This window comes from Rhineura floridana, chromosome 6, assembly GCF_030035675.1.
Source record: "Rhineura floridana isolate rRhiFlo1 chromosome 6, rRhiFlo1.hap2, whole genome shotgun sequence".
Lineage (NCBI taxonomy): Eukaryota > Metazoa > Chordata > Lepidosauria > Squamata > Rhineuridae > Rhineura > Rhineura floridana.
The window spans coordinates 72,131,632-72,145,510 of record NC_084485.1 but is presented as its reverse complement, the minus strand read 5'-3'; the positions used below and the strand labels follow the sequence as shown (position 1 = coordinate 72,145,510).

General features: G+C 42.7%; 1 protein-coding gene across 6 annotated transcripts in view; it reads left to right on the top strand.

Annotated features, from left to right (window-relative positions):
- The window catches only part of SCUBE3 (signal peptide, CUB domain and EGF like domain containing 3), a 230,431-nt gene that overhangs the window by 44,979 nt on the left and 171,573 nt on the right, over positions 1-13,879 (top strand). The window contains exons 1-2 of one of the 6 annotated variants that reach the window (XM_061632355.1): positions 6,972-6,990; positions 7,734-7,909. The exons of the other annotated variants lie outside the window; for them this stretch is intronic. Of the exons in view, the coding sequence (XP_061488339.1) occupies positions 7,828-7,909 (82 nt within the window). The 5' untranslated portion in view covers positions 6,972-6,990; positions 7,734-7,827. Of the gene's footprint in view, positions 1-6,971; positions 6,991-7,733; positions 7,910-13,879 lie in introns of those variants that run through there. 6 annotated transcript variants of the gene reach the window in all.

The window sequence follows — 13,879 nt, the reverse complement described above, 5'->3', positions numbered from 1 at the left end:
ATTCTGTTCTCCGGATGTATTCCTCTTAAAAGACCAAGTCCAAAGTCTGGAGTGCTTATAGATGCAGCTGTGTCACTGGAGACTCAAGTGGCATTATCGAACCATCCACTGAGACAGGTGTACAAACTGTAGTCTCTCCTGAATAGAGAAAACCTAACCGTGGTTATCCATGCTTTAGTAAATATCTGGTTGGATTACTGTAATGCATTGTACAAGCAGATACCTGTGGAGACTAGAAATTTAAGTTACTGCAAAATGCAGCTGCTAGGCTACTAACTAGGACTGGTCAATGACAACATATCTCATCTGTGCTTAAAGAACTGCACTATCATCCACTTCAATTCTCAGCAAGATCTAAACAGCTTTCGTTTGAAGCCCTGCATGGTTTGGGATCTAGACACCTGAAGAACAATTTAATCCATAAACTTTAGAGGCCCTCTTTTAAGGCCCTCTTTTAAGTCCCACGTCCATCTGAGGTCAGGTGGATGGTGAGTGGAGAAAGAGGACTTTTTCAGTTGGGGCACTCCACTGATGGAATGCTCTTCCTAGGGAAACTTGCCATGTGCTTACATTACTGCTTTTATTGGCATCACTGAGGAGAACTTCCAATTTAACATGTTATGCTGCTGGGTGGTTTTTTAAATCCTGCTCTTTTATTGATTTAAAAATATGCTGGGTTTTTTATGTGAATCCCCCTGGACATAATTTCCAAAGGGCACAAATTAATTAAATGAATAAAGTAAGTCAAAGGGTGTAATAAGAATCCTGCTAGATCAGATCCAGGCTCCAGTGCAATTGTAGACATATCTACTCAAAAGTAAGCCCCACTGATCTAAAAAGGGCTTACGCCCAGGTAAGTGGGTACAGGATTGCAGCCTGGGTTTAGTATCCTGTTTGCTATAGTGATCATGGAGGTGCTTCTAGGAAACCCATAAGCAGGACTTGGAGGCAACAACCCTCCCCTGTTGTTTGCCCATGAACATGAAGGTTGCATTTAGCTATCATATCTAAGAGCTATTAGTAGTTCTATCCTTTATGAATATCTCTAAAGTGATCTATGCCAATGGCTGACACCACATCTTGGGGCAGTGAATTTAATCTGTTCATTTTGTGAAATACTTTATTTTGTATAGTAAGGAAGGCTACTATAGGCAGTTATGTGAAAACCTGAACTCCAAAGACTTTTGTTCCTGATCTTCCATGAGATGTTACCATCTGGCCTAAAGTAGCAAATTGTCACTACAGAAACTATGATTTATTCTTTCCTTTTTCTTTTTTGTACTTCATGATTTAGCATGCTCTACTCATTCTGTATACAACACATTCATTTATATTTTTAAAATATGTACTGATCTTATGAAATGTAGTCAGAATAACAGGTGGGGGCATAAAAGCTGTCCTTTTGAAAAAAGTAATTTCTAGTCAGCCACAGGACTTCATGAAATCTTGTGGCAATGAGATGTTAATCTTTTGGGGCTAAGGGACACATTATCACTGCGAAAAGCACATTCTAAAAGTGTGGGGGGCCAGACAGAGGACAATCATAACCCTTCACACAGAGACATGCAATCGTGCATGCACACACAAACCACTTAACACCCTTAACACATACAAACATACACTTGGCACAGATACCAACTATCTCCCCTTCTCTTCCTGCCTCCCTTTTGTAGATTAGTTATGAATAATGTGGAAAAGAAAAGCACATTCTAAAAGTGTGGGGGGCCAGACAGAGGACAATCATAACCCTTCACACAGAGACATGTAATTGTGCATGCACACACAAACCACTTAACACCCTTAACACATACAAACATACACTTGGCACAGATACGATCGGTCTCCTCTTTCTGCCTCCCTTTTGTAGATTAGCTATGAATAATATGTAAAAGAAAAACTATTTCCTTTATCTCTTTTAGGATGTCTGCATGAACTTTCATCAACAGCTCTAATATCTCAAGCATTTTGATAGATCATACCATGAGATTTCCATTCTGTATCTGTCAGTAGCTGCAGACAAGAATCAATGGGAGTGGGGAGAACAACAGTTTTGTAGATGTTGGAGAAAAGGTCAGAGTCAGAAAGCATGCTGAAATGTCAGGGATCACGGGCTTTTGCAGATGATGCAGTTGTTACTCAGTTGTTGTGGGAATCCAAACATAATTCTCTCAGCAGCCCATCTGTTGTGATAAATGTCACTTTATTTTTCCCGGTACTTAAAGCTACAGCCTGCTGTTGCCTGGAAATTTCTGCAGGAAAAATGGGGGGGGGGAGTAGCAGTTGCAAGCAAAGAGGGGGTTTTCAGGAAACAAAAAATCTTTTGAGATACCAAGTTGTGGAAGTCAGTGTTGTATATTCTGCCTTTGACCTTGTTGGATCACATTGACAGCAGATGCTTCCTAGTGCTGGCATGAATGCATGCAGAAATTTGAAACCAGTACTAAAGATCTGTTCACAATAGCTCCTAAACTTGAGTCAGATAAATGTATGGATCAAATACCTTTATCCTTTGGTGTCAACATGAGGTCCTTCCAACAAGGATGGAAGGCTTCTTTTTTATTTTTTTTACATTTATATCCTATCTTTCTTCTGGCATTGAACCATACACGTGGTTCTCAGTAGGTCTCCCATCCAGGCACTGACCAGACCCAGACTTGCTTGGTTTCAGCAAGGTGGTAAATGCCTTCAGACCATAATCTACTGGATCACTCTAAAGGCCTTTCTAGTCAAGCAACCTCTGTTTCTCAGTGGTCCACTCTGGGAAGCCCACAAGCAGGATATGAAAGCAAACCCCTCTCTCCCTCTGTTTCTCCCACAGCAACTGGTATTCAAAGGTACTCAGAAGTGGTATTCAGTGGTAGAGCATCTGAACTGCATGCAGAGTCCCAGTATCTCCAGGTAGAGATGAGAAAGTCTCCCCCCCTGAAATCCTGGAGACGTCTGCAATACACTCCCTGCTTGTGCATGTTTGGAGTCAGCACTGTGTGGAATGCAGTTGCATGAATATCACGGAATAATCTTTTTCTTTAAATATGAAAAAAAATCCTAACAAGTCTATTCCATCTGCTTCTATTATCCCCTGGAACCTTTCTATCATTTTGTTTTTGTTTTTTAGTTCTAAGCAGTCTTCCTCTGCAGCAGTGGAATATCTGCCACCTGTGTTTTTACAGACTCCCCTTCCAAAAATAGTGGCAAACAGGCAATGCCCACCGACCCTGGCATGGCTGTGTTCTTTCTAGGGCATGGCTGACTCCACCCACTGTGTAGAGAGAGAGAAAGAGTATTGTACTGTGAATGCTAGATAAGGACATTGTTAGTATTGCATTAAAAACCATGTTTTCTCCACTTGTCATCTGAAAAGGTCCCATGTTGCCAACAACGTATAAAGATATCAAATCCATAGGTTTGCCTGACTTTGAGTCAGGAGCTATTGTGCATGAGCCCCTAGTACTAGTACAAGTCTCTGCATGCTTTGATGTTGGCACTAAGAAGCATCTGTGGTTGATGTGATCCAACAAGGTCAAAGGCAGAACATACACTACTAACTTCTGCAGATTGACGCCTCCTGACATGGAATATCTCAAAATATATTATGTACCTTGATGTTGGCAGAAAAACTTACTAACCAATGAAGACTGAGCAGCACAGTGGCTTGGGTTCATTAAATGTGTTAATAAGAATGATCACGTTGCCTGGAACTCACTCTTGGCTCTTTATCAATGGACCTCTTGGGTTGAGTTCCACCTTTAAAGTGGAACTGGTGTTAAGAGACAAAGCTCTATTGGACTATAGGGAGCCATCCATCTAGACAAGAGATTTATTTACGAATCATAGTTATGGAACAAAATAGATAACTGCAAGAAAGTACTACATGTTTATTGTCAGGGTGGACAGGTATTTGTATTTCACAACTGTAAACATGATAAAAAAAATAAAAAATGTACCCAGGGACAACCCCATCCTGCTTGCAAATACTGCTCTGCCCACCCACAGCAGTAAGCTCTTCCTGAACGCTCTCTCTCTTTTCCCATCCCACCTTTGTTTCTCCACACCTGTCATCAACTTCTCAAGTCCCACAGGTTCCTAATCCTACTGCTATTGATTTTTATTGCCTTGCTATTGATTGTAAAGAGTTGAAGTTGTCTTGGAGCTAAATACTGTTTGCTAGTGTTAATGCAATCAGCACGTGATCTTCAACTTGCTGAGGTCTGGGTTCTAATTTGATGTTGACCGACTGGCAAACAAAATCTGTGTTATTGATTGTCCTTCAGCCGCTTTGTTAAATGTGTTCCTCCAGCCCATCCTTGTGCTATCTGATTACATAGCTGATCCTATTTGATTCAGCAGGATGAGATTAGTTCTGACAGCTGTGAAGCAGAAACTCCAGAAATGGACTACTTAGAATTTATCATTGTACCATGTAACTAGAGTGTAGGGATTACAAGGTTCAACAATATGAATAAGGGACAGAAAAAGTAACAGACATAACATCTTGAAATGTGGGACATAGCATTTGCAAAGCCTGCAACCTCACAGTCCTCAGTTTTAATGTAACACAATATTTATTTGTTCTAACAAAGTTTAGCCCATCATTTCATATTCAGTGCCCAACACAACTTAGCAAAGAGTAAATCACAACATCCAGGATCACTCTGTTGTTAATCGTCTATATGGTCTTGTCCATGACATATCTCACCTTGCCCTTTGTTAATTCTCTCTTCTTAAGGGTGCTTACAGACAGGATTTCATTGTGGAATTGGTGCTGCTTATGCATGTGTGTTTTTTGCACTGTCCACATGATGTCATCATCATGCCAGCCTGTACTTTTTAAAAATTTTAATTTGGATTTCCTTTTAACAGTAAATCTGAAAAGTAAGAATAACCCATTATACATTCACAGTCACTGATGGTATGGAAGCTGATTAGCACATTTTTTTTGGTGGGCGGTTTGCTGTGTGTGGTTGTTTCAGTGGGTGTTCTGTGTCATCATATCCAAACTTCCATTCATTCCTCACCTGAACACAATATAGATATTTTGTTTTCCAGCAGCAAAATTATGATGCTGGTGTGCCTACTTCTGTCATTGCCAGATGCTGAAGGCACATTGAAATTTCAACAACCCAGTTTGGAGGAGCTGTTCCCTCAAGATTGTGACACGTGGGAGATTACCTTGAAGACTGTAATTGTAGTACATACATTGGCACTTTAAAAAGTTAGTACAAAGATCTTGCACAAGAGCTGTTTATCAGAATTTAAGTACAGCTAAATATCAGTCTTATACAAGACCTCTGCATTATTATTATTTTTGTCATATCCACACCATATATTTAAAGCACAAGGGGCAGCTTCCAACTAACATATCCTGTCTGCACCAGGATTTCACCTTGTGCAACAGGACACTCCCCCTTCTCCTCTACTCCATACGTGCCCTGTGCTATTTCCAAATCTGCTGTGGAAGGTTGGGAGAACCCGTAGAACAGATTTAGGGGTTACGGGGGGAGGAAAGGAGGGAAGTCGTGTTGTGCAAGTGGAAATCCTTGTGCTGACCAGCCACATTACCTAGTGCTACTTTGGATACAGCCCATGGCTTCCTCCAAAGAATCCTGGGAAATGTAGTTTAAGGGAGCTAGGAATTGTAGCTTTATAAGGGGTAAACTACAGCTCCCAGGAAATGGATGTTGCCCACTCCCCCCCCCTCCCCGAGCACAAGAATCCATTGTATTCATTGTGGAACATGATAACTAAGGACTGGTAATGTTTGCTCTTGCACACATCTGTGTTTTTTTTTTAAGTGAGCGTGCATACAAGTACAGAAATATTTGCATGCATTCCCAGAATGGGAAAAGGAAGTTGAGGGCTGGGGAGTACTTACTAAGGGGAGAACCCAATAGCAAGGAAACATTTAATCAAGGACCACCCACTGGTGTAAGACAGGAAACAAGGTGTAGCTAGCTAGGAAAAGCATAAGAAAAGCATAAGAGTATTTGGAGTCCATTGTATTTCGGTCACATAGGTACCCCCAGACTGTCAGTATTTTGTGGGGTGTGGGATGGATTCAAAGACATACCAGGAATTTAGGTTTGCATAATTAAAGTGCAACAAATCCACTTCATTAAAAAAAAACCCTTCTTTTTGCAGTTAGGAAAGTGATGGAGGAAAGCATTGAAAAGTGTGGGATAAATAAATGTTCAGGGGAAGAAGTATAATCCCAGCATAAGCAAATAGGATGAATTCAGGATAAATGCTCATCATATAACCTCCCTGGAAAAAAAAATTAGAACACTCAGTAGAGACAGGGCATAGTGCAATCTCCGAGGAAGCTTTGTGCAAGCCAATCAGGGTGAATGCTCAATGAACAGGTCGTCTGGAGGAACCTTCACGAAAAAAAACCAAGAGTGGATTTTTGTGCGACAGGCCTATGAACTCTGTCCTGCTACTGCGAACAAATTCCTGGGTTGAGCATCTACTCAAAGGCACCTTGTTCCCACCCCCACCATTTTGCACCTGGTGGATCTCTGAGTTCTATTAGATCCCGGAAGCCTGAAATCTGCCCGCCCTCTGCTCTAAGATGTAGACCACCAGATCCTCTCAGACTTTGATTTGTAACTCCTGGACTCCATGAGTTTATGATTTATCCAGGAACAATGCTCGTTCTTTAAAAACAAAACAAATCGTTGGACTTAATCAGGGACGACCGATGACGGCCCGTCCAAAAGGACGCACAACAAGAAACTTCGGGGAATCTACTTCGTTGATCTAACTTCGGGAAAAAGTTGGTAGAAAAATCGTCGGAGGTTCATTCAGGATGGAGGCAAAGACTCTTTGCTTAGCGTTTTTATTTTGGGGAGAAAAAAAAGATTTCTGCCTCTTCGCCATCCCACCCATCCCCCTCTGCTCAGCCGAAAGGGGAGAAAGCGCCTGAGGCTGTTTGATCTGGAGTTTGCATTGATCCGAGAACACGTCCCTTGCCTACAGCCCAGGCACCAAAAAGTAAAAAAAAAGAGAAAGAGGGGGGAGTGCTGCAGGTCATGGCATCTGCAAGCTGGTTTCTCCCCCCCTCCCTTTTCTTCTTCTCCTCCTCCTCCTCTTATTTCCTTCTTAATTCTCTTTTCTGCACACAATCCCCTTTCCCGTGCCCCTCCCCTCTTTCCTCCCCAGCCCGGCAAAGTGGGGGGAAGCGGCCGCGAAAGGGCTTGTTGGGTCTGGAGCTCGCACGGGCGTTTGCATTGATCCATTGATTGCACATGGTCTCTCGCCTGACCTCCTTGCTCCCAGGGAAGCGGTCTCCATGGCTACTGGCCCTGCTCCCCCAGTGGCAGACTGTAAATTCCTGCAGGCAGAGTCGAGCGGAGCCCCGGCGGGTGGGAGGGAGTGAAGAAGGAGCTGGCAAAGGCAGAGAGAGAGAGAGAGAGAGAGAGAGAGAGAAGGGCGTTGCTTGGATGGACCTTTCACAGGTCCCCAGCACTAGACCAAGGCACTTTTTTTTTATCTATTGCTCTCTTAACAAAACTGGAACGGGCTGGATTCCTTCTTCAAAAAGGAAGCAGCTGAAGGGAGGACGACCAAGTCCACTTAAAAGATTCCGCCGCGGGTCTGCCTTCCTACTGAACTAGCATCAGGAAAGCCAAACAGAATCCTGAGCAGCTCTGGCCAGCCTTGCCCTAGTACCGCTTTCTCCAGTATACACCGCTAGAAAAGAATAGATCTCTTTTTCTTTCTTTCTTGGTTTAAAGTTTGCATGCGCTCAGTGCGTTGTTTGAAAGCAACAGAGAAGACACCCCCTCCCTCCTTTCCTGGTCCGACCTTTCTGCATACAAGCCAATAGTAATGGGGGCCCTGGAGATGGTTGGATTGTACATGCTTTCCTTTCTCCTGTACTCTGGCAACACCATGGCCAAAGCTAGTCAAGGTAAGAAGAATCTCTCTCTGTCTCTCTCCCCCCTCCGCCATTCCCCCATCAGTATGTATGTATATACCCTTAATTTTTAACCCCTTAAATCAGCCAGTGAGATTAGCAAGCAGGAACAAAATATCTAACTGCCTAACTGCAAACCCTTTCAAGCGCCGTAAACTTTTAGTAACTGTGTTTTGTTACTGGATTCTTTGAAAATTGCTGTTCAGTGATTTGGGGTGGGAAGAGAATGGATATTGGGGGAAAGTTTCTCCCCCCCCCCAGTCCCAGAACTAGAAACAAGAAAAGTGTTGTCAATAGTCCCCCTCCCTGGTTCCTCCATCTCTTATGTGATTAATAATATTTTTTAGAAATTATTGCTTGTAAAATATTAATTGGTCATACAAATGCATGGTTATCTTTGTTCAGTCTGATAAGTGTTTATACACTGCACTGGGATTTGAGGTGTAGACACAGATATTTGTAGTGAAGAGACGTATTTTACACGTGCCTACCTGCAAGTAGCCTGATTATTTTGCATCCTCTTCACATTTTTAAAAAGAAAGCAGATGTGTATGCACACAGAGACACACATACAGAGTGTATAGCTTTCCTTTTGCTGTAATAGTAGCATGTCACCTCAAGATGAAATGGAAGGACAGCATGTGGCAGAAAAACCAGAGTGGGAGATGTTTTTAATGATTCCACCATGTAAGTGTTAAGTTCTGTAATATGACAACATATTAGCCATGTGGATTGTATCTCCTATTTCTTTTCTCCTGCAACACTGGAGGGGGGGAGGAATCTCAAGGTTATTGTGTTATCTCTTTTAAAGAGTTTTTTAAAAGCAAACACACAATAGATGTTAAAGGAAGTCAGAGTGGAAAAGTAAAATAGGGTGTTCTTTGTTTATTGTTTTATTTTATCCTTTATAGGCTCTATAAAGAGAAGATCTGGCTTCATGTAAAGCGTTATGATTTTAGCTCAGAAAGGAATGCTTAGGCTTTTCTCCCATCTTTGATTATCTTCAGTGCTTTCATATTCTTATCACAATATTTATTTATTAAGGCCATTTGGTTTCAAATTCCATTGAAACCCTGGCCAGATTTATGCTAAAATAGCAAAGCAAAATTCCATCCTGTAGAGACTTGACGGATACCTTTAGGGGAAGAAGGGGAGGGAACATGATGTGGAGTTTGGCTAGATTCTTGGTTGATGAAGAATTAGCACATAAAAACTATCTGATTTTCCAGTAGAGGAGAACTGAAATGACATTTTGGTAGAGCCATGCTGACTTACATTAGCTGAGAACCCAGACCTTTTTTCTTTTTAATCTTAATGTTCATTGAAATTTTTTTTTCCCTGATGTATTGAGCTCATTCAGTTTCAAAATACCTGAATCAGTAGCCCATCTTGCAAGATGTGTATATTCCGTTACTCACACACTGGCTGTTTTTCATGGAAGGGATGTTTTCTTGGAAGGGGAGGAGGGAGCGAAAGCCACACAAAAAAGTTTGAACTTGAGGCTCCTTGCTCTTTCTGTTCTTCTGGATTCTGTTGTGATGATGAATGAAAATGGCAGATTTGTGATGTTTTACAGTAACAAAGTTTACATTGAAAGAAGTATAGGCATAATTGGATTTTTAAAAAAATCCTCATCTGAAAAGTAGCATCCATTTGTTTTCTGAATGAGCAAGTGACCCTGGGAAGTGAAGAAGTGAATGTTTAATACCAGTACATTAAGAATAGGGGCACTGCATGTTTTGAGGTATCATTCCCCTATTAGTAAAGTGGGTGCATTGTGAATGGATGTGTTGAGTGGCAAAACTAGTGTATGCAGAGGGTCACAAGTGCATTTCTGCATGCCAGAGGTTTGCAGGTTTAAATCGCTGTCCCCAAACCCCTTTTTTTCAAACCCTGAAGTGTGACATATTTACACTGTCCTCAAGCTGTCCCCAAATGTTGGCAGGAGAGAGAAGCTGGTGAGACTGGGTGTTAAGCTGACATCACAATCCTATATATGTCTACTCGTAAATAAGTCCCATTGAGTTCAGTAGAGCGCCTTAGGCCCAAACAGGGTGCACTCAAACAGAGGTGCTGATCCCAGAGGCAGTTCCACAGTGCCCTGTTTCTTTACTTGGAGATCTGCATGCTGAAGCATGCTTCTGGGCATGTGTGACCTGCTGGGTCAGGAACTGGAGATAAACCAGAGGCCTATCCACATTGATGCAGTTTGTCTACACTGCATTGCTTTCAGCAGGATGTGCATCCCTGTGAATGCAACACAGTGCAGGTAGTTCATATCTACACTTGTATGTGCACCCAGTTTAGTCTGTGTTTCCCTTAGCTGGATGTGGTAAGGTAGCATGTGCGTGTGGAGATGCAGGGCTAAAAGAAAGAAAATTTTCCTTCTTTTTTGTGCATTCACACTTAGGATTTAAAATTAAAAGAACATATTTAATTTACAGTGAAAAAGATAGGTAGGGGGAGGTAGCCATGGCCAGCGCCAGGCATGACTGGGCCTGCAACACTGTATCCCAAAGTCCCCCTCCCATACAGGTGGCATGGGGCTAATAAGCCCACCCGTGCACTCCACCTACCTCTCCTGTCTTGTAGTGTGTGCGTAGCGTACATGCCTGCCATCACCTAAGATGGTGGTGTCGGTGTCAGCCCCTTAGGAAAGCCCCACCACCATCTTGGGTGATAGCAGGCATGTGCGCACGGCACACACAGTATTCACACTGATGGGAGAGGTAGGTGGAGTGTGCAGGGGCTTATTAAAGCCCGCACTGTCTGTATTGGGGGTGTGCCTGGGAGCTCCCTCTCTGCGATCCTCAGCAGGGTTGGGTTGCAGGACCTGATGCTGCTGTGGATCAAGAGATGGAAGCTCCACCCTCCCACCCTAAGAAGTGGTCCCTCTGGGCCACAGGGGCCCTTGGCCAGGGCCCAACCTGGCTGCCCTCTGGCACCGGCCCTGGAGGTAACAACAACAATGAACAATAATGATAATGTGGCTTTACACTTGTTCTGATTAATAGTAGTGTGACCTATCCTTAGCAAGCGTGTGTGAATATGTGCCCCAACGTAGTTGTACAACAGCAGGTCACTGTGGCTCTTACAAAATGTTAGTGGAGTACCTTCATGAATCAGTGAGTGGAGGCCAAGGGTCAAATCTAGCTTCATGCAGAGTTACTGTTCCATGGCAAAAAAAGGGCATGAAAGAAGCATTGCCTCTGGCTATGGAATGTGATAGCTGCCTGTCTAATTTGGGGGATGGTGCAGGAGAGCTGCTCTATCTTTCACTATCTGATCTTCAAATTGGCCCTCTAGGAAAAATAATTGCTGAGCAGGCTTTTAAATTATGGATTTGCCCAGGTTTCACCTGCCTACTGCCCAATCACAACTGTGCTGAAGGCATCACAACAGCATGTCATGGGACTTGCCTGCATTTTCATTAACAATTAAAAAAAATGATTCCTGCATTTGTTTGGCTTGCTGGCTTATTTGGAATATTAGACTACTTTTTGCTGACATTCTTAATAACGCTATGAGTTTCCTGCTGGATGTTTAGTCTGAAAGAAAGAAACAGCTTTATTTCCATCATCCTCCAGGCCTCTTTCAAGAGAAGCCAGGCAATTTAAGAATGGTTGGGTCTCTATTAAACTAGCTGGGTCAGTTTTGGAATGGTGGGCAGAATTATATAAACCCACATAATCTGGATCTCAAAAACAGATAACAGAAGATGGTAACAAACAAAGAATTGCAAGTGTTGAACTACCAGAACATTCTATTTCCTTTTCATAAACTTGGAGGCAAACTGCTCAGAAGGTGGAATTTGCTTGGTTATTTGCTGATGCAGGAAGAAAGATGGACTAGCCAAAAATTGCCTTAACCCATTGGCCAGAAAAATCTAAGTAATATTTTTTGGGGTTCATACTTAGTGTGCAAATTTTGATAATTCAATTATGTTGCCATTCTCAAACCAAAGCCGACATTGTACTTACTGGGGCTCCTCTAGAGTAAGTGGATTTGATCTTACTGGGCTTGACTTCATCTGGAAGTGGGTGAAGTGATGATAAATTCACTATAAACATTGGAGCCAAGATGCTTTTGCAACCATGGAGAAGGGAAAGTGTTCTCATGTTCATGGTTTCAGCTGTTTTTAACAGTGAAGCCTACCCAAAGAATCTTGCCTTTGTTGAAGGCTCATCTATCAATTCCTCCCCCTGTTCCAAAAGTAGAGCCACTGGAGGTATTTTTGCCCAGCTTCTGATGGCAGACTTAAAATGCACTCACAAGGTTCCTGTGATGTACTGATTGGTGCCAACCTATCTTTTCGGAATGACTAATTCAAATAGTTAGATGTTTGTGCTTTTTAAAAACATTAATTTATCCTTTTATTTTCTTAAACCATTTTGTAATCCACCTAGAAACCAATGTGCTTATCAACTAGGTTTTGTTCATAAAACTCGGACAGAAACAAGAGCTGCACTTTTAATGGTTGGAAATCAGGAAGAAGGTTCTTTGGGGACCTTAATCTCATTATCAGTGTTTTGTGTAAAGGTATTATTGCTAGACATATTATATAGCCAAGAGAGTGGCTCTATACTATAGCCAGCATGGATTTTTTGCATTCCGCAATGTTAAATAGAAAATACCCCCCATGCCATTCTGATGCTTCCCATACACTCATTTTAAAACAAAACCTTACAGATCTTATAGTCTTGAACTCAGAAACACTTGCTTAACAACCTTCTAGCTTTTCATGGCAATACACAAAATACTCAGAGAGAATCGAGAGTTCAAAGTGTAAAAAGGGAGAGAGAAAAACCAGACCCCTTTTGGACTTTTTTCTGTCAGAGTTCTCATAATTTGTTGAAATTAATTAAATATCAGCCATGTTCAGAGTACCTGTAATCCTATTACTGATCTTGCCCCATACTCTGACCTTCATCTTCTGCAGTTTAAAAGTTAAAAAAATGCCTAGGTGATTTTTAATTAATTTAAGAAATTTAGCACTGAACTCAATCATAAGCCCGGGCATGCTCAATAAGAACCAACTGTCAGTGTTCTAAAAGTCAGACTCACAGCTGCTGGGCTTGCCTAATCAGGGGCCACACCCGCCAGACCTTTATTTCACTTGAGACAGTCATGGTTTCCCCCAGAGAATCCTGGGCAGTGTAGTTTGTGAAGGGTGCTGAGAGGAGACTCCTATTCCCCTGATAGAGTTCTAGTGGCCAGACTGGTTTAACAGTCAGCTGCTCTGATTGAAGCTCTGTGAGGGGAACAGGGCATCTCCTAGCAACTCTCAGCTCCCTTCATTAACTACACTTCCCAGGATTCTTTGTGGGAAGCCATGACTATCTAAAGTGAAATAAAGGTCTGGTATGGATGTGGCCAGGGACAGCTTTGGTTTAAATTTGGGTGGGACACTACATGTGCCTGCTGTAGAATAAAAAGGTGGAAAAAACCCTGAAAACCAATGACACTGTTCACAATGTTTTCCTTTTGGAAAGGAAAGGGGCTTCCCCTCTGCCCAGTGCCCACCCAACCAATCTTCTCCACTCAGCCTTCCCTCCCCCTTCCTCCCTGCCCTCCTCCTCCCCTGCATGCCCCTACCCCAGCTCAGTTTTACCTATCTTAAGCATGATTGCACGGGAGTAAATAAGCATGCAAATGATCAAACCTGCCCTCCCTCCTCCCATTACCTCCCTTTTGTCCCTTCCCTCTCCCTTCCTTTTCCCCTCCTTCCCTATCCCCTTCCAATCCCCTCCTTCCCCCCTCCCCCCTCCCCGTCCTCCTCCCCCATGGTCAGTTTTACCTATTGCAAGCATGATTGCATGGGAGTAAATCTCAGTGAACTCAATAAGCATGCAAATGATCAGACCTGCCTTTCCTCTCCTCTCCTCTCCCTCTCTTCTCCCTTCCTTCTTCCTTCCTCCTCCTCTCCCCTCTTTCTTCTTCCTTCTCCCCTGCCCATTCCCACAC